A 23,400-nucleotide genomic window follows, 5' to 3' on the forward strand; every position below is an offset into this window, starting at 1 on the left:
ACTGAGTGTTTGAGTGGTTGAGTGCTAGGGTGGCCACGATACAGCAACCGGTACGTGAGCATGAATGCTTATTGTCGTCAGAGAAATGCAAGAAGGACCATCGTGAAGCAGGTGGAGGCCAGAAACTGAGCTCACTGTGACCTCCCTGCGGGCCCCCGGAGGAACGATGATCCCGGTGTGCCTTGTCTGATAGTGGATGGTTGGCTGCTCGATTTGTCAAGATGAGGATCAATGGGGATGGCCAGGTGGGAAGGCAGTACGGACTGAGTTCCTGGACCACTAGCGTAGGAGATGCGTGTGGTGCGGTCAACAGTGGCGTACCACGACTGATACAGGAGCGTGGTGGGAAGGCGCCACTGGAGGAAGCCCGGAGAGTACCATCACGAGGGGTGTGGCGACGTGACACAGAGTGTGTGACTATGGCGAAGTGAGCAGCGAGATGGGCGAACCATGATGTTGAGCGGAGGGCCATTGTGATGGAGTGCGTTGAGTGAGACGCTGTGAATTGGCATCGTCGCCTAGCGATTCTTCGAAGGAACAATGCAACGGACATTCAGTGAGGGCTTCGAATTGCAGAACGATGTCAAATTGCAGAAATTTGGGATGGTGCAGGGCCGAATTAGGCAGAACACGGTGTTCTTTGTTCGGGTCACCAAACGTAGAGGAGATGGTGTCACTTTACATGAGTCCTGACAGGGGTTAGGGAATGTCCCAGTGGCGTGGCCTCACACCAAGACGGTGTTGGTGGAGCTGACTATCAGGTGCAGTGGTGCGTGGCAGCAAAGGCGCGTCGTCGTTTTCCACGGGCTACCACAAGGTAACTGCTAGACGTGGCATCTTGAACGATTTATGGTTTAAATGGAAGCGTGAGTACACTGTGGAACTGCTTTCAGCTCGTCCATAGTGCACCTCATCTGACACTTTAGCTGCAAGTGATCTGGTGCTTTTAACATCATCCGGTAACTGAAGAGCCACTTTGTACCTTGCTCGGGCTGAAGCACTTCTTCCCGGTAAGATGGACTATGCTGAGGTCCTGACAACACGTCCCAGTGGATGCCTGCAGGATAAAGCTATTGGATGCAGTCATTCTACAACAAGCAGCGCAGCATCTTGTAAGCATGACAAATCATCGCTGTATAGACGTTGCCAATTTTAGAAGAGAAGATGCGGACAATCACAGTGACAAACGAACAGCCCAAATGCACTTCTGTGTGGTTAGAAGGCTGAGTAAAAAGCTTTACAGAAAACCTTAAGTAGAAGGGTAGGAGAAGGTATGCATCTCTACCAAAATCGTAGAGAGAGGTTACAGAAAAGAATGGTTCATTTGAAGTGTGCAGATGGAAGGCACTCTTCCAAGATGCGCACACACACAAAAAAAGATAAAACACATGATGATGATGATGATGATGATGGTGGTGGTGGTGGTGGTGACTATGATGATTTCACCTCACAATATGTCATTAGTTTGAGTTGCTGTGCTTGCTCTCTCCGTGGATGTTGGTGGAGATTGGACAAGTCGGACATCAGATCCTAGTGGGATTCAGGATAGAGCCCCTCAAATTGGCAACCAATATAGGGCACCACTTCTCATGCAGACACCCATGGATTTTTGAAGCGAGGCGACAGGAGGTGAACAACAACACAGACATCGATGTCGCAATGGATGGCATAGACCCATGGATCACACAGCACAATTGAAGTTGTTTGCATGTTGTAGTGCACCATTGCTGCAACAGCTAGTCCTAGAGTTTCCTTTTCCTCTTTGCTTTCCTGTGCTTTTGTCCGCTTTAGGGTTGATTTCTCTCCATCATAATGCCTCCCAGAAGAAGCCTCTGGACATCCATAAGAGCGATCAGTGGCAGAGGACCTGCATCAGCAGATGGTGCCCTCTGGAGCACTTCTCGGACGCACCACTAAGGCTGAACATGGGGACACAGTAAACTTGCGTTAATTCGACCCTGACAGGAATGTGAAATTTGATCGAATTATCCAGAGGTCGAATTAAAGAATAAACGGAAAAATGAACGAGTTCAATGTCACTCCTAGGGTGATCATCTGCTGTCACTTGCGCTTGAAACACTCATCTGAAAACATGCCAGAGTGTTGATGTGATGGAACGCCCTTTCGGTGTTCTCTTACTAAGACAAATAGAGTTCCAAGGCATTGAGCCCGGCTTCGATGTTGGCTGCGCTTGGTCGCTCACACTGCACGCTCTCAGCTAAATAGTCTTCAGTTTCGCTTCCGACATCGTGCGTGCGGCAGGACACATTGCTCACAATATCTGCGTCAGACAATGTTGTTGTCCACTTCCACGAAGTCATCGAACCTCGCCAAGCGCACGTTGTATATCGGACTCTTGTGATACAGACAGATTCCGAACGATAGCTCGGTGAAGCGTGAAATTGAGAGAAAAAATGAGAAATGAGATGTTTTGCTCCTTGCCCACGATTCGCCAGCATCACCAGTACCGCCACTGCCACAAAATGGGTTGAGTTTTAGTGCATCCTATGCTATCGCCTTTGTGTACATAAGGGAGAGCATGATGGTTTTGTGCAATGCGCGAAGCTCTCTATGTTTTGCGCGTGTGCAGAACCATCAACGCTATCGCTTACGTACACAAATTCGATAGCGCACGATGCACTAAAACTCACAGTTATTAGTACGGACCAGTACTGCCCAGTCGCCATCTGCCACCTGAGCTTTAGGGCCAACATTTCTGTTGCTACGTGCGGTGCAACGCAGGCGACGCAGGTGCCTGGTTCGCGGACACATCGGTCAAATTATACGATATGGACTGCTTTCACGTTCTCAATAAAAAACTTTTCTGTAAATGGAAACATATGGACATTTGACAGGACCTTTGAACTCGTATTAACGGAAGTCTACTGTACCAACATTTTCAGGTTTCAGCAACCCCAATCGCAGAAATCGATGTGCAGAAAATGCAGAAAATCGGTGTGCTCACCAGATAGCCATCTGTGCTACCCATAATGCTATGCTGCGTAGCATACTTCCTGTAGCTCTGCTGCTCTAGGGTGGTGGTCACAACCTTTATTAGTGTGACAGAATTGAAGCAGCAGGGGGAATTTCTACCGCAGACTTTACTACACATGTGTAATTATTGAAGTTTCTCATCTCTAGACGAAGCCAAAAAGGCTCACAGCATTCAGGAAGAATCATTGGCTTAACTACAGTACCACGCACCACCTCTGCTGGAGGAAACTCTCAGACCTAGTTGTGCTTAGGCTGGATCCAGATGGGCAGAGAGCAGACATTCTTTTGGGCTCCCAGACACAGCAGCAGAATTTTCGCCGGTCCTCCCTAACGTGTAGCCCCTTTCGTGTGAACAAAGGAACAAGGCTAGGCTTGCAGAGGAAGCCCTCAGTGCACAAGATGCTGGCAACGGGCGCTGAGAAAGGCCAAGAAACTGGTGAGACACATTCTTGCACAATGTCTTTGCACATTGTAAAAGGATTCGCACAATAAGGATATGCAAAAGGTTCTTGCACTGTTCAACCAGCAGGGGGGCAGTACGCCTACCCATGACTGTCAGCGGCAGACACATATGGCAACACTTTTTCTACCTGCCTGGACTTGCAGCAGCATTGACCATGGGACACAACTTCTTCATCCAGACAGGAATGCGATGGATTTATGTCGTGGATGCTATAAACACGAAAGCGATAATTGGAGTGTCCTTTCATGGAGTGAATAACTCCTGACATGGACTCAAGTCAGACGGGTTATGAGATCTCTACTGTCCGTGCAAGGCAAGACTGGTAACTGCTCGGTAACACCACAGACCCAATGGCAAGACCTCCCAGTGCTTGTCACACTGGCTGTTTTGGAAGAAGCTTTCAAGTAAGTAACTCAGATATCTCAGGGAACTTTGTAGACGAGGAGGAGGGAGAGGAAAATAAAGCAGTTTTGAAGGTGGCCCGTGATGAGAACCGCCGCTCGGGATAATTTGCTGTCAGGAACCTTACAAACTTCAACACAAACTTGTTGCTAGGACACACTTCCTCTTGTCCCTTGATCTTTAGTTTGTAAATGGCCAAAGTGACTGCTGCTCAGGACGGGTTTCTGCAGACCCCTCTGTATAACATTAGACCTTGTAATTGGACCTCGTAGGCAACCAATTCAACATTTTTCTTCTATTTTTCAGGGTGAAGCACTTCTCGGCACAGACAGATCGGCAGCCCAGCAGACACCCTGCTCGACGCAGGGCCAAACTTGGGCGAAGGCAGCCGTCGGCTCTAATGCGAAACGCACCGCCTCCAAAATATTGTCGCCACCGGCGCGCGTACTCGGAAGGTCTCTGATTGGCTGCGCAATATCATGTATAAATATTTAGATGCTCATTGGTCTCCAAGAACTGGCGTCAGTTTCCTTCGCGATGACTGGGCGAGAATCATCTGATTGAGGCACGCGTATCTAAACGGTCGGTCGAACGGAGGAGAAAGAAAAACGACAGAGGAGACATCGCGTCTGTCCGCCCACGCGTGTTCTCTCGGACCTTCGGACTGCAACCGCTGTGCACGCAGACGCTAGGGGTAGTTTGAGGGTTTTGAATGCTTTAGATTTAGATTGTGGTGAACTGCTAATGTGAGAATGGAATGGCACATCCACCTGATCATTACAACAGCGGGAAGGCGAACATGACATGGAATCCCTGCACCTCCAAAGGACGCAGATATCGTCAGAGAGGAAGTCTGCACTCTTTCCGACGTACTGCAGGTGAACGGTAAGACAAGTTTGATTACTTTTTGTGACCGAAGGAGGTAATGCAGGTTTATCACGTTAAGTGTATTACGTACAACATTTACGAGTCACTCGGTACGTTAGCGGCGTTTCATTGTGCAGTGCATTGCCGTATCTTGTAAGTTTCTGATATGCCGCTAATCAAATTATGTGTGGTTATGCTAGTTGCCCCTCATGCACGTTGCAGCCGTTCATTCACTGTGATCTACTAACATTCGTGACAAATGCGCTTTGGTGTTCAAATACGAAATCAAGATTGATTGCCTATCATAGCAGTGATTTTCGTACAGAGTTACAGATCATCAATAGATTTTTTTTTGTTTTGTTTTAGTTTTCCCACAGTTATCAGCAACAACGACGCACATAGCTCAGCATTGACTTCTGAACTGCCCTTCGATGTCGAAGCACCTAAAGCTCCAGTGAAGCCTGTTAAAAGACGTAAAAAGATATGTACTGTAGCTTTTTCGAAGGCATTTCCCGAGGACAAATAAACTTGATTTGTCATACACCATCGCTTTTTGATTGTCTGCTTTGGGACAGCATGATCGTTGCTCTACAGCAAGACAGAAGCGCTGAAGACAAACGGACAAGGCTGGGGGGTAGGGGGGACGAGAGGAGAGACGAAAAACCCGAGGAGAGAAGGGGAAGGAGGTTGGGAAAGGAGGTCGGTCTGCGCATGCGCACTGGGTCCCAGCATTTTTCCCGCGCTGCAGCTCGGGGCCGCTGTGAGTGGCTCCTGGAGATCCCGTGGTTTGGGCGCCCTCCAATTTCCCTGGACCATTGCGTAAACGGGAGCTTCCGGCGGATGGCGGAGGTCACAGACACCCAGCCATATCCAGAATTTAGAGCACAGTCGTGCCAGTGAGGAAAAATCCTCAAGCAGCACTGTAGCCACATGGATAGTGATGCAGGACGATGGGAGCATAGCCTACATTTCTCACTTCTGTTATACCCATCAGGCCATCACCACAAAAATCTGTCTCTGAGCCCTTTTGAGGTTTCACCTGGGTGAACTACCACCCAGTAGGCCCTGCTCCCAATTACACAAAAGGAATCCAGACTCTGTCTACTGTGTATGGTCCTGGCCAGTGACCAACCTACGCACCATACAGGCGAATTGCATTGAAGCCATCTTCTATTATCCCGTAACAAACAGTGCCAATGAGCGTCGAAGTAGTAATGCAGTTCCTCCAGGTACAGGACCTAGCCTCTCCAGAACATCGGTCAGTGACGACTTTGCAATTGAGAGGAAAGCGTGTGGATGTGGAGAGCTCATGCATGTAGAGTGTGGGGTTCACCTCCGTCGACGGTCAGCTGAGGAGACTATAGGACAGACAGGAGTATTTGGACGTGGATGCTTGCCTTGGACTTGGTAGAACTTTGTACAGGCTTTTCATTTAAAGTGCCACTATGAACTAAAAAAAAATTGTATTTATTTTATTTCCTATTGTAAATCAACCTCACTTAATGGCTCGTCAGTGAACATTGAGTGCTTCCACGAATTTCCAAAAGGAGCTGGAAAACTCCATAGATTCAGGTTCTCCAAGAGTAGGTGACATCACCAAGAGTAGTGTCTCTACTAACAACGGCATGGGCGTCTTTGCTTTTCACTCAATGTTGGAAGGCTGCTGTGGTGAGGAGACTGAAATGGAGCTTCGGAGAGCACCGTTGCTGGACGTGTCACATATTGCATGTGATGCTTCTCAAAATTTTAAATTAATTTTATGATACTTGAGCTTCACATCGAGAAATAACATTCTGGAGAACACAGTATGAGACACGTAGACTGTAATGGCATATATTAGGTGAGATCCTGAAGACACAAGATTTAGTCTGTAGTGGTAGCATTTGGGCTAGGTTCTTACAACTCTTGATCCCAGGTGATATAATACCTTCACCAGTACCCCTGTCAGATGGATTATTCTAGTGTCACTTTCAACGAATGACACCTGCACTTAGTGTCATTTGTGTGCTGTCACACGACATCTTTAAGTGATACTTGGCAGAAAGTGCACTAACGATTTAGTGAGTTCTCCAAATTCACTTCACTCCTCTTCGGCTGAAAAAATGTGTAGCCTCGACGGCAGGCTTTGTGGCAAAGGTAAAAATATTGGGAAAAAGTGAGGGGTCCTGACACCACAACATTTTTAAACAAGTATTTTCAACAGCGTGTTTATTTTATTTAAGTACAATGTGAGATGGTGCCAAAAAAACATGTCATTACTCTCGTTAATAGCCTGTGAGAACTTTGCGGTCTCGGCGATCCGGCGGCAGCCACTTTTGTTGTGGCACATGTTTGAGGCCAATTTGTTTAATGTTGGATAAAGATTAACAAGAGGTGTTTCTAAATAAAAGAAAAACATTCTGAGGAAGGTATTGTGGCGCACGCCTAAAAATTTTGCCACTGTTTATCCGTATCTATCGTAATTGCCATCACTTTGTAAGTGACATTTACTTAAGCCGTATAGCAAGCACGTAGTGAAAGTGACATTGGCTGGTTGGAGCACACTACACGAAAATGACACTAAATCATCCCACGTGACAGAGGCATAATAGCTGCCAAGACAATGACCAAGATGTTCCGTGGATGTGCTGGTTGTTCAGAGAACCGCGAAAGAGCGGTGGTGGCAAAATGAACAGCGATGCTAGCACTGATCCAGTTCACACTGACACAGGGCGGCTACTTAGATCGGCAATTCCCCAAAACAATAAGTTACACACATGTTTAGTCAATATACCTTCGTTCACATTTTCAAGCAATATTACTGAACAACATTTTGTCACATCGAATTCTATTTATGCTATGTCATATTATCAATAAATGCAAATAAACCTTTGAATAAATATTTTTAATAATTTCTGCAACTTTTCTGGCTATGTATCTTGCAGAAAACATTTTTGTTGTCAATGCTTGCATGTTTTATTCATTAGTACTGTATTATACATTGATGTTGTATCACCACCGCTTCGGCCAGTTGCTGTTGGTGGTCAGAATAAATAAATAAAGTCAACTGGCATTATTGTGTTGATCATACATTAACAGGGGTGTGATTGACCTTTACAGTTTTGGAGCAGAAATTGGAGGAGAGAAAATGCCAGTTTGGAGCAGCAAAAAGCAGTTTGGGAGCAGCTCAAGAAATCAACAAGAGTGCAGTGAGGTTAATGTTTCACGAAACGCTTAATAATGAACACACTGTTAAAGTGGCGTACAACACAGAAACTGCTTAAAACAATAAATTTTAGTAATCAAGTGCCTCGGAAGTGCCTCGGTGGCTATTTCTATTGCACTACGCATTTCTGTTCCTTTCTAGATTTGCCAGGGCTGCTACAAGCTTCGTTCTGCTTTGTGATAGGAGGGTCTTCCCACTCTCTATGTCTATAAAGGTTGTTGATTTTATACCGTCTGGGATCCTCTGCATTTCCAACGTCATCCCTCAGTTTTAAATCCGCATTTCTCTCATTTGTACCAATTCATAGTAAATAATTAGGATAATGAAAGCGCGTTTTAAAGACAAAGGAGCAGTTTAAAGCACAGTGACACCATTGCCTTTGAATTTGTTTTGAGATATCGACGAAAACAAAACGATCTAGCGATCTGCAATATTTCATGAATTGAGTATGCATTTTTTAACAAATAGAGGTCCTAAACAATATGAGTATGAATGCCTACCTATATCTATGTATAAAATTTTACACAAGGACATGATTTTTAAACAAAAGCAGACCAAACAAAAGACCCTTCTGTAAGAAATTCTTTTGTGCAACAAGGTTCAAATACTGAACTGCTGTAAGCCCTAGAAAATAAGTTTGTTGTGCCAGCCAGTCAGACCGGTGTGAAAAGAAAGTGCGACTGAGAGACGCACGGCATCTATTAATGAAGGAGACTCTCTGATGTGGGTATGGCTGTAATATCAGCTACTAAGGTCACGTTAAGATAATTTAAAAAATCTATGAGCTGATTACCTGTTACTTTTGACGATGACAAAGCCATGTAGGTACCGCAATAAGTGTTCGAGCGCACCTGCAGATCGTATCACTAGGGGCGCGTTGTTGGCGTTTGCGGGTGAGCGCAGCTCGTCACCGTTGCCAGAGCAATAGTGCGTCCGCGTAACCCTCGTCGTCACGTGCAGCTAAAGCGGTGTTGCTGGCCACTTTCACACCATCGCTGCGCCCCTCGGTTACCGCCATTGGGGCGAGGGTGACAGATGGCGGAAAACTTAGTGTCATTCGCCGCCAGTAAGAGTAGCGAGAACTCAAACATGGCGGAGCTCTATGCATATTTCGCGGATGTGGGCATTGATGAAGATGATTTGGTTTGTGTATTTCATCCCCATACTTTCCGCTCCGGGATCTGTTCCCTCATGTATGACCATGCTGCCACCTCCACCAGTGCTTAAGATGTTCGTTACGCTGGCCCGTGCATTTCTGCGGACGCGGTACCTCCAGTTTTTCCATAAAACTTTCCACCCCGTGGCTGTCTTAACTTTGCTATGAGGGAGTTTAGGCAGGAAGCTATGTCCTTCCTCCTGTCTTCTTTGGTTTCCTCCGCATGAATTGACGGTTGTTGCAGGGCTCTGGGTGCAGTTCCATGAAACTTACCACGCGGCAGTAAAAAATACTTCTAAAAAAAAAAAGCTGACAAGCGTCTATACGAGCTATGCTCGTAGCTATGTGCGTCGCAGCAGAGCAGTAGATCTAGCAGACGACACTTGAGGATCTCTGATTGGCTAACTTATATTTATGAGCCGATTGTAGAACCACCTTCATGTCAGTGCATAAACGGCAACTTTACATGAACATGAGCATGACATTCAATGAAAGTACCGACATTTCTGCTTTTGGAAAGATTTTTCATTTTTTTAAGCTGCAAAGAGGCATCTGGTACCGAGAGTACCGGCACAGCAGCATAGCGGAAATGGAAAAAGAAGAGGACACAAATGATGGTTCGTTAGAATCATGTTGCTGGCCAGTGGAAGGGTGTCGTCATCCCGCTAGCGGCGCGGTGACAGTGACGAAGTGCCATACAAAGCGGCGCGGCGGCTGTATGGCCAACAACGCACCCCAGAAGCACAACTGGGACTATGTGACTGCCGCACGGCAGAGTGCTTGACTCGGATTTGATTATATAGATGGCTTAGCATGGCTTGAACTGACTCGATAGTCGACAAAGCCAGTTGGGTTAGCCGGACCTGTAAGCTAATGTAAGCAGGCTTCTGTTTTCGTACTGTTGTTGTTCAAAATGGGGGGAATCAGAATGGGCGCACAGTGGCACAGGAACTTCAACATTTTGGCTTTTTGTAGCAGAATGTCGCAGGGCCTCGCGAGAACACAAAAATGCACAATCGGCACAGCAATCCCACCCCTGCATTACTTTAAAAACACATAATTTCAGCTGAAAACAGAACGATATAACAGGACCTAAAGCAATGTTTGATTTACACCATGTGCCTTCCTCAATTAACAATTTAAAGCAACCCTTTTGCCAGCTAAGGCCAATTATGCTATGAGCATTGATTCTTTTGTGTCTAAATCCTTGCCTCAGTCCAACTTTAAGCAATGTCCGTTTTAGCTCTCGTCTGAACTCAAACGTTAGTGGAAGTGGAAGCCTGGGTATCATAGAAAATTGAGATGAGGGCACCTGTCATGGTATGAAAAATCCACAGAAGTGTATTGCAGCTGCAGTATCTGCCAAACTCCAGCTCATTGAGGGAGAATTGTGTAATGTTTGCTTTCACCAGGGCCAATGCCTCCAAGAAGAATAGACAGCCTTCTGAGTGACGTTGGCATACTGCACCAAAGCTTGGATCGCTCACGAATTAGGATTTACTGTTGTTGCCCACCCCCTGCTTCCATTCTTCCAGGAATGCGACAGCTTCTCTTACAAAGCGTCTGAATATACGAGAAACTATGTTTAACACGCTTTTTTACACTTTTTACACAGGAGTATGAGTTCCTGAGGAAGAGTCTACCCATGTGAGATTTAGAGGAAAAAATATCATGTAACCTTTCCGTACACATGTCAAACGGCGTTAAAGTTAATCGCCTGTGACCGTCACCAAGCAAGTGAGCAAAGAGCATTAATAAGCATGTTGGCATACACTGACTCCCAAATAATATTATTATTCCCTCATTTTGTGTGACGCACATGCCTACAGTGCAACATATTTAATGTCAGAAAACAACTCGACCGTGTTTGGCAACCTGTGTAAGCTATGGCAATTCTATCTTGCAAGGAATGCTTCAACTGCGCAGCAAAAACACATTTAAGCAAAGTCGGCAGTACATTTGGAGTGCAATGACTAATGCGATAGATTGTTGCATTCCATATATATTTTCGTATTCCTGTTCCCAAAGTCATGATGTTTTGTTTGTCTGCTCTGAACAATAAAGCTGCAAAACACACTTTTAAATGCAGTATCAACACGCTCATGCTAGTTTTGTAACTGATTGTATGATGGAAACTAGCTTCGTAGCCCATCTATTATGCAGTATGTGACTATCCTTGACTTTGCTGACCAAGAGCGAGGGAGGCTCCGCCTCCAAATGGCATGCCAATAGGAGGGCTCGGGAGGCGGAGCGCTGCGGCCTCTACTCTTGCCTAATAGATGGCGCATCGGTAGTGCTCGGATCGGGATATGTGAGCCGCTGTCGTCTGCTTCTTCCGGTAGAGCTACGACCTTGAAGCCTCTGCTCTCGCGTAAGAGATGGCACAACATTGGCGCTCGGTAAGGGCACGTGTGGTCGCCACAACTTTGAGCCTCCACCTTGAGACTGGCCGGTAACCTAAATTCCGATGACGCGGCGATAGCAAACCATAGTGCGTAGTTTTGACGATTATGCTTCATGGATGTGTCATTACATTATCACATTTGTGGCCAGTTCGACGTTTCGCCCCGCTCTTTTGCGTGAACATTGCCTCAGCTCATGAAAAAGGAAAGAAATGTTGCTGCTTGTTCTACTCCTCGCACTGAAATAAATCATTTAAAATAATTGTACTGTGTGCTTCTTTTTTCTTTTTGTAAGTAGTTAATGCAAGTATGTAAAAAGGAAAGAAATGTTTCTGCTTGTTCTACTCCTCACACTGAAATAAATCATTTAAAATAATTATTGTACTGTATGTTCTTTTTTCTTTTTGTAAGTAGTTACGCAAGTAAACTGCATAGTTTTGACGATTATGCTTCATGAATGTGTCATTACATTACCAAATTTTTGGCCAGTTTGACGTTTCGCTCCGCTCTTATACGTGAACACTGTCTCAGCTCATGAAAAAGAAAGAAATGTTGCTGTTTTTGTTCTACTCCTGGCACTGAAATAAATCATTTACAATTGTACTGTTTTTGTGTCTTTCTCTTTCTTTTTGTAAGTAGTTACGGAAGTATGTAAAAAGGAAAGAAATGTTGCTGCTTGTTCTACTCTTGTTCTTTTTTTCCCTGTTTGTAAGTAGTTACGGAAGAAAATAATTGTACTGTGTGTGTGTGTTTCGTTTTTGTAAGTACAGAAGTACGTAAAAAGGAAAGAAATGTTGCTGATTGTTCTACTTTTTGCGCTGAAATAAATCATTTGAGATAATTGTACTGTGTGTGTCTTCTTCGTTTTGTAAGTAGTTACGGAAGAAACTGTTTCGTTTTTGTAAGGGATTCCGGGACATTTGATCGAATGTCGTTTGGTCGAAAGCTGCTTGATCGAACGTGGGACATTTGGACGAAAGCCATTTGATCGAAACGGCAGCTGTCATGAAACAGAACACAAAGACGACGTGACAAGATTAAGAAGCAATTCCCCAAGGCCCTGATACCTTCTGCATATTTCCGGCAGATATGTTGGAAAAACGCAGCAAACCACATGTCTCACGTTAGCGTGGACGTTGTCAGCGCCGTCAAGCCTCATCTTCATTAGCAGCAGCGGCTTGGCCGCGAGGACGACGATGTTGTTGTTCGCTCTGCATGTACAGTTGTCATCTGGTTCTCGATGAGGCACGACCGTCACCAGTGTGTCTCTTAGCTCCCTATTCGGCCCGTCAACCCTTCAAACGTTAGGCCTTCTACTGTCCAGCTTCTCCCCTTCATCTGTATTCCTCATCGTCACCTGTGGCCTAAGGCACCTTTAAATATATTATGCATAAGTATCCGCTTTCTCGGCCTCAGTAATTCTGTCTGGGCAAAGGGGCTCTTCGACTGCGAGGCGTCAGCGGCACTTCTCGTCAGCCGGCCTCACCTAGTAAGACCCCCGGTTTAACCGTATTTTGCCTGACATGGCGCAGTCGACAAACCGATGGAGGGTAATACAGTTTCCGAGGATGAACAACGTGGAATTCACGACGTCTCCGTAAGCCTTGCGTTCGATTTAGGCTTAGTCTCCTTCTGACTCTACAACTTGTTCTGCTAACCTTTGGATTTGTCCCTCAACGGAAGAGACCTGCATCCACAAAATGGAAGGCACGAACAGCCCGAGGTTGATGACGCTTCTTCTTCGCCCATCACAAGAGTTGTTTGCGGAATGTACCGTACGTGGTATTGTTCTGCCGGAGAATGCCGAAGGACGCGACGCTGCTATGCTCCTCTACCTCGACGAAGATAAGGCGCCCGAACCGGAAGACAAAGAATTCCAGTCATCCGGTGATATCAAGGAGGACGACAGGAAGCCAACAGACGAATCAAGTAAGAAGATTCCAGATCATTGTCCGAATCCAGTCACAATGGATCAACTTGCCGAGCTTTTCAAACGAGTAACCTCAGTTCCCCAGAGATTGGTGACAACCCCGGACTTAACTCAAACCTTGAATACCTTTTCGGGACGACACAGCGATAACTTCCGTATGTGGCTTACATCAGTCGAAACCTTACGAATACAGTACGGATGGGACGATCATACTACCCTAGCAACAGCTAAAAGCAAACTCCGTGGTGCTGCTAAAGATTGGAGTGACGGAGCAGGAAAGAACATATCAACGTGGGATAAATGGACCAAGAGCTTTAAGGAGCAGTTTGGTTACGACCCTGACCTACCTGATTGGATGCGTGACAGCGAAAGCAGAACGCAAAGATCAGAAGAATCTATCAGTGACTACATCCATGCTAAACTCAAAATACTTTCCAGATGTCCCTACGAACTCAGAGAGCATGACAAGGTCCGCTACATCACAATGGGTGTTCGCAACGAAGCAACAAGGACAAGCATGACGTCCTACTTCATGTCAACCAAATGCGACTGTTTGGATTTGGTGAAACTTGGACGCCAAATTGAACCCCCGGATTACCAAAGGGAACATCAAAATCAACATCTTGGAGCCAAGCCGAAGGCATACACCAACAGGCAAGATCACTACAATGGAAATAAGCCCAGCCCATACTCTAAATACAAACATCGAGGAGGTGGTGAGAAAGATTCTTCTATGATGCAGCATAAGGCAGATAAACCAAAATCCACCCACAGTAACGACGGTCATAAGGAGAAAAAGCATAACTACAGTGCCTCCGTAAAGCAAGAACTCCCGTCTAGTCATCCTGTTAGACCTGTCATCCCAGTACTCATAAACGACCACATGGTCGATGGCTTAGTCGACACAGGAGCGGACATCTCTATTGGAGAGGTACTCGTTGTTTGGTGATACGACCGTATCTTGTGATGTATTCCGGGGAAGTTACTTCAGAGTCCGAAGGAATATCATCTTCCGTTTCGAGGGGTCGGTCGTTTGTGATTGTTGAGTCGTGGAAAGAAAAGTCAGGGTTCCAATCTGGCTGATCTTTGAAGTGTTTTAGCTGGGTTACGTGTACATCCTTGGTTGTTTCCTCATCGAGGCACTGAATTGTGCATATGTCATGCGGATGAGTAGAAATAACCTTAAATATCTTGTGCTTGTATTTTGGATCAAAAGGCATAGCTGAATAAGATTCCAGCCAAACTAAATCTCCTACACAAAATTGAGAAGACACTCGGCGAGAGTCATAGCGTCTTTTCTGTGATGACAAGGCGTTCTCCAAGTTATCTCTTGCGTCGTTACGTATTTCGTGAAGCATTTGTATGCTTTGAAGCCGTGGAATATCTGGTAGAACGGTGCCGATTTGAATCTCGTTTTGAACTCGAGGTTCAAAACCAAAGAGGAGAAAGTGGGGCGAGAATCGTGTTGAGCCTTGTTTTGCTGTGTTAATGAAAAACGTTATGTCTGAAATGTGCTCATCCCATTTGGAGGGGTTGTCAAAGCAATATTTCTTGATTATGTTCTTCAGCGTGGCTACGGACCTTTCCACAAGGCCGTTCGCTTGGTGAAAGTAAGGACATGATGTCTTGTGGTCAATGCCGGTCGTCGTGAAAAATTTCTTCATAGTTTGACTGACATATCCTGAACCTTGGTCGGAAGCAATAGTTAGTGGCGTACCAAAGTTGCTGTTTACTTTTTCCTTGAGGAATTCTAGGATATGAGAAGTGGCTGTTGATGCGACAGCTTGCGTAATAACAAAACGTGTGGTGTGATCCACTGCTATGATAATGTACTTGTTCCTTGCTGCGGTTTCTGGAAGAGGGCCAACGTGATCAATGGAAATGGTCGTGAAGGGCTGGGTAGGGATTGGACGTGGGTGTAAGGAAAAAATTGTCCCACTTTGCGGAGCATTTTACCAAACGAAATGTTTGCACGTACTTTTAGCAATACGCTGAGGCAGTATCAGCCACGAGGACATGAGAGTGGAGCTAAATGTCTAATTTTACTTTCAAAGCTCCTGCAAACACAGTTTCAGCACTTAATGCAAATCAATAGCGAAAAAAAAAAAAAAAAAAAAAAAAGGCACATCATCGGATCGCCTTCTGGACGCGAAAAAGTGGATTAGGATGAGGAATGTGTTTATGGGCGAGTGGATTGCACAGAGTGAAATATTCCTTGGGATAACAGCATTTAGAACTGAGGCTTTCTTTTGTTGTTTTCTTCTTTTTTGTTTCATCAACGCTCCAAGCGAACGAATAAAAGAATCGATCAAACGACCGCTGCCGTCTCAATCAAACGGTGTTTGATCAAATGTCCAGGAGCCCTTACAAAAAGGAAACACACTCACAGTACAATTAGTTTCTTCCATAACTATACTTACAAAAGAAAGAAAAAAGACACACACACACACACAGTACAATTATTTTCTTCCGTAACTACTTACAAGGAAGAAGAAGACACACAAACAGTACTACTGTAAATGATTTATTTAAGTGCGAGGAGTAGAACAAAAGCAGCAACATTTCTTTCCTTTTCCATGAGCTGAGACAATGTTCACGCATAACAGCGGAGCGAAACGTCGAACTGGCCAAAAATTTGGTAATGTAATGACACATTCATGAAGCATAACCGTCAAAACTACGCAGTATACTTGCGTAACTACTTACGAAAAGAAAAAAAGAAAAAAGAAACACACAGTACAATTATTTTAGATGATTTATTTCAGTGCGAGGAGTAGAACAAAAGCAGCAACATTTCTTTCCTTTTTCATGAGCTGAGACAATGTTCACGCCTAACAGCGGAGCGAAACGTCGAACTGGCCAAAAATTTGGTAATGTAACACATCCATGAAGCATGATCTTCAAAACTACGCAGTATACTTGCGTAACTAGTTACAAAAAGAAAAAAAGAAAAAGGAACACACAGTAGAATTGAACCTCTGTATGCCATAAGGGGATAAGTTGACTTATCCTCTTTTTACTATTTTTGTTGCAATGACATCTGCATACCAGTATGCAATGAAAACTTAGGACCTTATTGCGATTTGTTGGCCCGCTACAGCATGGTAAAAAACGGGAAATGCATGTGTGTCAATGGGACGGACAATCATATCAGGCCCCTTTTCTCATTTTGGGATTTTTTTACTTATCCCCTTATTGCATACAGAGGTTCAATTATTTTAAATGATTTATTTCAGTGCGAGGAGTAGAACAAGCAGCAACATTTCTTTCCTTTTTCATGAGCTGAGACAATGTTCACGCATAAGAGCGGGGCGAAACGTTGAACTGGCCAAATATTTGGTAATGTAATGACACATCCATGAAGCATAATCGTCAAAACTACGCACTATGGTTTGCTATCGCCGCGTCATCGGAATTTAGGTTACCGGCCAGTCTCAAGGTCGAGGCTCAAAGTTGTGGCGACCACACGTGCCCTTACCGAGCGCCAATGTTGCGCCATCTCTTACGCGAGAGCAGAGGCTTCAAGGTCGTAGCTCTACTGGAAAAAGTAGACAACAGCGGCTCACATATCCCGATCCGAGCGCTACCGATGCGCCATCTATTAGGCAAGAGTAGAGGCCGCAGCGCTCTGCCTTCCGAGCCCTCCTATTGGCACGCCATTTGGAGGTGGAGCCTCCCTCGCTCTTGGTCAGCAAAGTCAAGGATAGTCCAGTATGTTACACATGCTGTTTTAGTCCTAGCAGGAGCGAACGAGACAAGCGACTAGCCTGGTTAAAAACCACATGCAAAAATCATTCTTTATTGGCTCGCAACCATGCGCCAAACCCCCACGCGTACTTCGACATCTACGATGGCTATAACACACATGCCTGTTTCTGTTTCCTAAATGTGAGCTAAAAAAGTTTTAAAAATTGAACAAAAGAAGAAAAATTATACCACAGTACCCAGTGAAAGAGTGAAAGAACAATATCAAGTTAGAGCACATATTTAGTGACTGGTGATAATAGTGATATTTATAACAATGCAGACGTGCCCAAGGATGTATGTCTTAACAAAGTACCCTCTCTCAAGGACAGCACACACATGCTATACTCACCCAAAATCCTTCTTCATAGATATTTGTATTGATGAAAGATCGCAGGGTCACTACAAGTCGCATCCAATACATGGGTGTCTGCAGCGAGAGTTAGTACCCATTTTAATTGCAGCCTAATGTACCTGTGTCGTGTGTTGTGCATAAACACTGTGTAAACAAGTTTCGTTCTTTGCAAGCAAACATTCTTTGACTAGAATATCATGCATTTATATTTTTATACAGGGTGTTCAAAATTAAGCTTTCACGAGCGCTACGCAAACACAGCGATGACAGGAAACCGGATGATAACTTTATGCTACTTGTGTAAGAAACAGGTGCTGCTAACTATGTAGCACCTGTTTCTTACTCAAGGAACAGAAAAAGTAGCACCAGTTTTCTTTTGTTCGCCTATTTATAAAGTGCTAGTGAAAGCTTAATTTTGAACACCCTGTATCTAAATTGACACTTCAAAAGATCATCCTACAGGATCGGTTCTTCATCAAGTGGGGGCAAATGATATTAAAACAATATGCCGTAAACATATTGCTGATTCCGGTGTCCGCATGCTCTGAAAGGTGAATGTGTGCTCAGTACGTCAGTATGTCCACTCATCTGTATAGTAATTTCCCATACTTGGGGACAATTTATGAAAAAGATGCACAAAGTACAGGCAAGAAAAGGGGGAAAAGTCACAAATGTGCACGGCTTCTTGTGTACCTATTTTCTTCTCTCCTCTGGCAATGTTTTAAAGTGTGGTCAGTATAAAAACTGCATAGCGGCACGACAACGGTGCCTGCATTATCTCTTAGTACTACCCAACAACAAGTGCATATAAAGGGTTATGATGAAGCTGGGATATTATCTGCTCTAAGAGCATAACGCTACCCCAGTGCCAACGAGAAAGAGCTACCATGCACATGCACACACGTTGAGGTGGAGGAGGTGAAGGAGGTGAAGGACGAAGCGGTGGTGTACTCTCTATGATTTCTTAATTCCTGAACTTTTGTGAGTCTTGCATGCACCATAGGTAAAACACCCGGAAATTATGTTCCTTTAACGCTTTAATACAAACATTTTGCATGAATTATTTACTAGCTTTATTTACACTGATTCTGGCTTTGTTGATAAATGAACTGGTAATTCTGACAGTGCCACAGTCAGCTGGGAGCCAAAGAAGAAAAAAAAAAAAAAGAGCATGCAATGGCAGGTTCGTTTTCATCTCATAGCACAAGCTCACAGATGATTCTGTCAGGCAGTCCTTGAGATGTTCAAAATGGCTTGACCACTCGCGCTCATCTTCTTTGACCACAGGTGGGAAGATTTAATTCCAGTTGCAGGTCGAAGTGTTGTCCGCTCTTCTTCCTTCGTGGCGCGGAATGCCTCTAACGTGGAGCGTTCCAATTGAAGAAGCTTGGCCTTTTAAATTGTGGAACTTAATTTGACGACCATTGTGGCTGCGGAGTTTATGATGTGCGTTGAAGACAATCGCAGGTTGTGCATTGAGGCGAGGTGTTTCACCAGGCCACCAATTCCATCGGCAGCCCCCTTGCTGTGACCAGTCACAGAGAAGATCCAGTTCGTCAAGTGCGTTTCTGTACAAATTCGTGCAACTGGTATCAATTTTTGAAATGGCTGGCCGCTGAGACAAATATGGCTTCTGTGAGGACAGGCACATTTTCATCAAGCCAGTGCTCGATCATGCCCAGCGCCGCCAAAGTGTGGGAAGAGTCATGGCACGTAAGCAAGCAAAGCTGCAGATTCGCTTGAATGAAATCACCGCACACATGAAAATGGAAATTTGTTCATTGCGCCAGTGGTAACCCTGAACAGCAAGCGGGATAACTACCCTCCACTTTTCGGCGAAGCCAAAAAGGAACACTGCCGATCGTCTCGCGAGGGACGACTTTGTCACAGATGTCGCGCCTCTTTGGGTTGCACGAATATACTCGTGAGGGATGTATTTCAGAACAATGTCTGTCACTTCTCTCAGGAACGCGGGAGCACCAAGATTCCTCTTGACAAGATCCCCCTTCTCCCACATAGTCAATGTGACATCATCGACCCCATCTATTTGCAGATCACGCAGCGTCAACCCACGCTTGTGACAACATTCTTTGCACTCACGGAAGACGCATTTTCCTGATGGTACACCGCACAGAAAGAATGTTTTCACGGCACTTGCAGTGAGGCATATGCCGGAGGCATTGGTAATTGCAGTCAAGCACAATGTGAAGTTTGCACAATAAATGCAGAGGCAGTCTTCTCTGTATCGGGTGGACTTAACCCATTTTGGGCGTACGTACAACCCGTGTACGTATGTGTTGTACAAATGTACAACCCATGTTGTACGTTTCCCTTATAGTTCTCATCATGTACTGCTTCACACGATGCACCTTTTTTCCTTCAACATATGTCCCAACTACATATGCTTGTCAGGGTTTTGCATGGTGCAGTCAAGGTCATCGTCTGTGTAGTACTGCAGAGCCAGGGAAACATCCTCTTTTTCGTCCCGCACATGGAAGATTTGTCCCAACAGTGTCCCGCATATGCATCAGGCCTCGCATGCACACCTATTTCTCCACAAAGTTTTCTTGACCTGTCAATCATATGTTTTGTCGGCTCTGGTATGAGAGCAATGATTTCCTCTTTTGTTAGACTCGTTGGCACAAGTGTCAATAGCCAGCATCTTTTTAGGCAGGAGGATGTAGATTGGAACGCAACCCGGAAATGTTCTATCCACTCGGGACAAAGATGGCATGCAGCATGTTGCTCAGTTGAGCGTCCACCATATACTGCTGACTTTTCTTTCTGAATTTTCGCTGAAAGCTTCGACAATTTCGCTGTGCTTACATTTAGCGTAAAACTGTCGGGATTTCTCCCTCACTCGCGATGGTGGTTTCAGCGGAGAAATGACTTCGAAGGAAGAGCTCAAGATTGCATTCAGGCCTTCTACAATCTCACCTTCATCAGTGAAGCTGGTATCCAGTGAGGTGCATGGAACATCCAGGGCGGTGTCCTCCGTAACTGATACCTTCTTGATGTGCGGGCAGCAGTTGTGGCACACGTATCCCGATCCGTGCACTTCACGAAATTGTTCTGCTGTCAGAACATTTCTGAGCAGGCCATCGTGCAGTGACTACACACGGACAAAGTTTTTACGAAAATGCACCTTCCGTTTGTGCCTTTTCATATAGTCCACACAATAAACACTGTCCTTACTGTACTTTGCACTCATGGTGTAGATAGAGACCGAAGCAAAAACAGCTCTCGCAATACAAATTTTGTAAACTTAGTGAATGATGATTGCTGAAGGACCACTGTGACGTGTCTACTGAATGGGCAAAGGTGAAAGCTGATAAGTATGAAACAGGGGAAGGAAAGTGTACGGGATAAAAATGAAGATATAAACGCTAGAAGAAGCACCAGGCGAAAGAGGAAGAGACTGTAACCGTATACTCCGAATCCAAAGGGTATTCGTGAGGGTGAGCGGCGTTGTTCCGATTCATTCCTTTGTGTACATAACACCGTTGGGAAGAATAAAAACTAAATAGGATTACCCAACGAAAGTAAACGAGATTATCTTACGGCCGGCGCCCAGGAAAAGGACCTCAGGGGCATCCTGCACCTAACCTTGGTGTGAATCAAATGTACCACGGCCCCTCACACTCTCACTTGTTCGTATCAAACTTCAATTTGAGCACCGAAAACTGGAAATGATGACAATCTTGTTACTGACAGGCAATATTCGTCAGCTCCGACCACGGGTGGTCGGATCGCCAGGACAACAGTACTTGCCGACACACACCAACTTTCGAGTGAGAAAGCTGGTGGAAAGTGGTTAAAATAATCTGCATGGAACCAATAACCTTTTTGCAAAAATAAAGGAAAAGGAGAATAAAAGAAAATGTTTGCTGGCCATGAAGGGTAAACACGGCTGCGATAGTCTCCAACTGAGACACCTGTCCGGGACTCAAACTTTGGCTCACTTTAGTTTTAGCTGTGCCAGGAAAAAAAAACTTTCATTTGTTGTTTGGGTGAAGATTATATATTGATCTAGATATGTGCAAAGTTCGAAGAAAATTGATGTTGGGGTTTTTGAAACACAGGCGCCCAAATATCATCTTTTCTCGATAGTGACCCGTGTTTGACGGCCACGTACGGAAACCGAACGTCATTTAGAGTTGCAAATTTGGTATCAGATTGTAGTGCAATCATTCCTCTATACAGTGGTATGCAGCATGTCTCCCTAACTTGTATAGGATGGGCATGGTGCAGAGAGGGAGGCGAGTAAATTCTGCCTTAACGAGCAAGTTCAGCTATTTGTAACTAGGAATCTTTAAAATATTTACTCGTGCTGTTTATGTGCTCGGAGAGCCCGTATGCCTGAAATTTTCAATGCTTCTGTTGGCGAATTATAACATCCTAAAAACGCAAGCTTTGAGAGCTCTGCTCCCTGGGCATTTTCTTTCTGAATTTTTTACTCGCGAGCGAAATCATGTAGAGCCAAAATAAATGCCGTTTCATTCTTGTCGTGCGCTGGGCTACAATATATATTTTTTCAGAGAAAATCTGTGATGGTGACTTCACCACCTTGCCTGAGTTCAGATGGAATCACCCGTACATTTTTTCTGCCCAGGTTGCTTGAGCCTCCTCCGTTATGTGGTGTCCTCACGGGCCTTTGACGTATAACGAAATAAGTACAAAGTACTCGGAACTGTACTTTAAAGTAAATGTCAAGTACATTGCAACTGAGTTAGGGCAGTAACCTAGGCAAGGAAGGAATTGTTTGTGCATGCAAAAAACAGGACAAAGAAATGAGACGTACATTGGCTTAACATACAAAAGAACAAGTTTACTGCAATGTTTACTGCAATGACGCAGACTATGGCAGCATGGAAAAATTTGGAACACTTTGTCTGTTCTTTCACTGTTTTTCCGCATTCCCCTATTCTGTATCCCTATGCTTGCTCCTCAAACTCATGGAGATGTTTCCCTCATCACATTTGTGGCTTGTTTCTGAAGACACTCGTCAGACTTTTTTTCTTTTTTGTGTGCTGGGAAAGGCTTTCATAATACATATATGACATCTACTAAGCATAGGAAGGACAGTATCAAGTTCTGAAAGCGTGTTTTCGAACATGTTAAATGTGCAACTTCTCTTTGTGGATGTGTATATCGTACTGTAATTGTGAAGCAAAATACTTTAGATCACTGTTCCTCATGAAAGGGCGACTGCAATGATTTCCAGGAAGATTGCGATTAAGCAACATCCTAACGAAGAAAGAAACCAAGAAAATACAGTCGACCCCCGTTTATCCGGACGGTGCCGTTCCCGGCGAAATCGTCCGGATACCGGGGCATCCGGATAAATGAAACGACCGAATAGAGACGTCCTACAGAGCAAGGTTTAATTAAAACACAGAAATCTTGTCAATGACAGCTGTTACATAGTAGTGTAGGCACTCGATTCCTGCAAACTTTTGCTAATTGCATAGAGTTGAGCCACGCTGTTGTGCTGCTCGAAGAATGTCAGTGCGGTCGCAAAGTGTCAATGCCCAAGCCTTGTTTCTCACCGGCGTCATCGGCACCGTCTTGCTGCACATGATCGGAGGCAACAGCAGCAATCACACCGTCATCAGTCATAGCTGCACACGCGTCATCATCCTTATCAACGTCAACGTAGTCAGAAACCGCAGCATCATCTACGGCAGTCGCAGTGAGCCTCTGCATCAGGAATCGCAGCTCAACAGGCCGTAAGCAGCAGGCCCTCGGGTTGGAGTTTTCCCCTCTAGAACCGGACAGTTCCTCGAGATATTTCCAAATGACTCGACTGGTCAACGTGCCCCAACGCACACAAATAGAAAAGGGGGTCATCGTGCACGGTTGTCTCCCCTACGGAGGAATGT

The 23,400-nt window shown here is 45.0% G+C and overlaps 1 protein-coding gene across 4 annotated transcripts in view; it reads right to left on the reverse strand.

Annotated features, from left to right (window-relative positions):
- Positions 1–23,400, reverse strand: part of LOC135396547 (uncharacterized) — a 139,304-nt gene that overhangs the window by 99,802 nt on the left and 16,102 nt on the right. For 3 of the 4 annotated variants that reach the window (XM_064627590.1, XM_064627587.1, XM_064627588.1), the window contains exon 3: positions 17,516–17,593. The exons of the other annotated variant lie outside the window; for it this stretch is intronic. In XM_064627590.1, coding sequence (XP_064483660.1) covers positions 17,516–17,593 — 78 coding nt within the window. The remainder of the gene's footprint in view (positions 1–17,515; positions 17,594–23,400) is intronic. 4 annotated transcript variants of the gene reach the window in all.

This window comes from Ornithodoros turicata, chromosome 6 (assembly GCF_037126465.1).
Source record: "Ornithodoros turicata isolate Travis chromosome 6, ASM3712646v1, whole genome shotgun sequence".
Taxonomy (NCBI): domain Eukaryota; kingdom Metazoa; phylum Arthropoda; class Arachnida; order Ixodida; family Argasidae; genus Ornithodoros; species Ornithodoros turicata.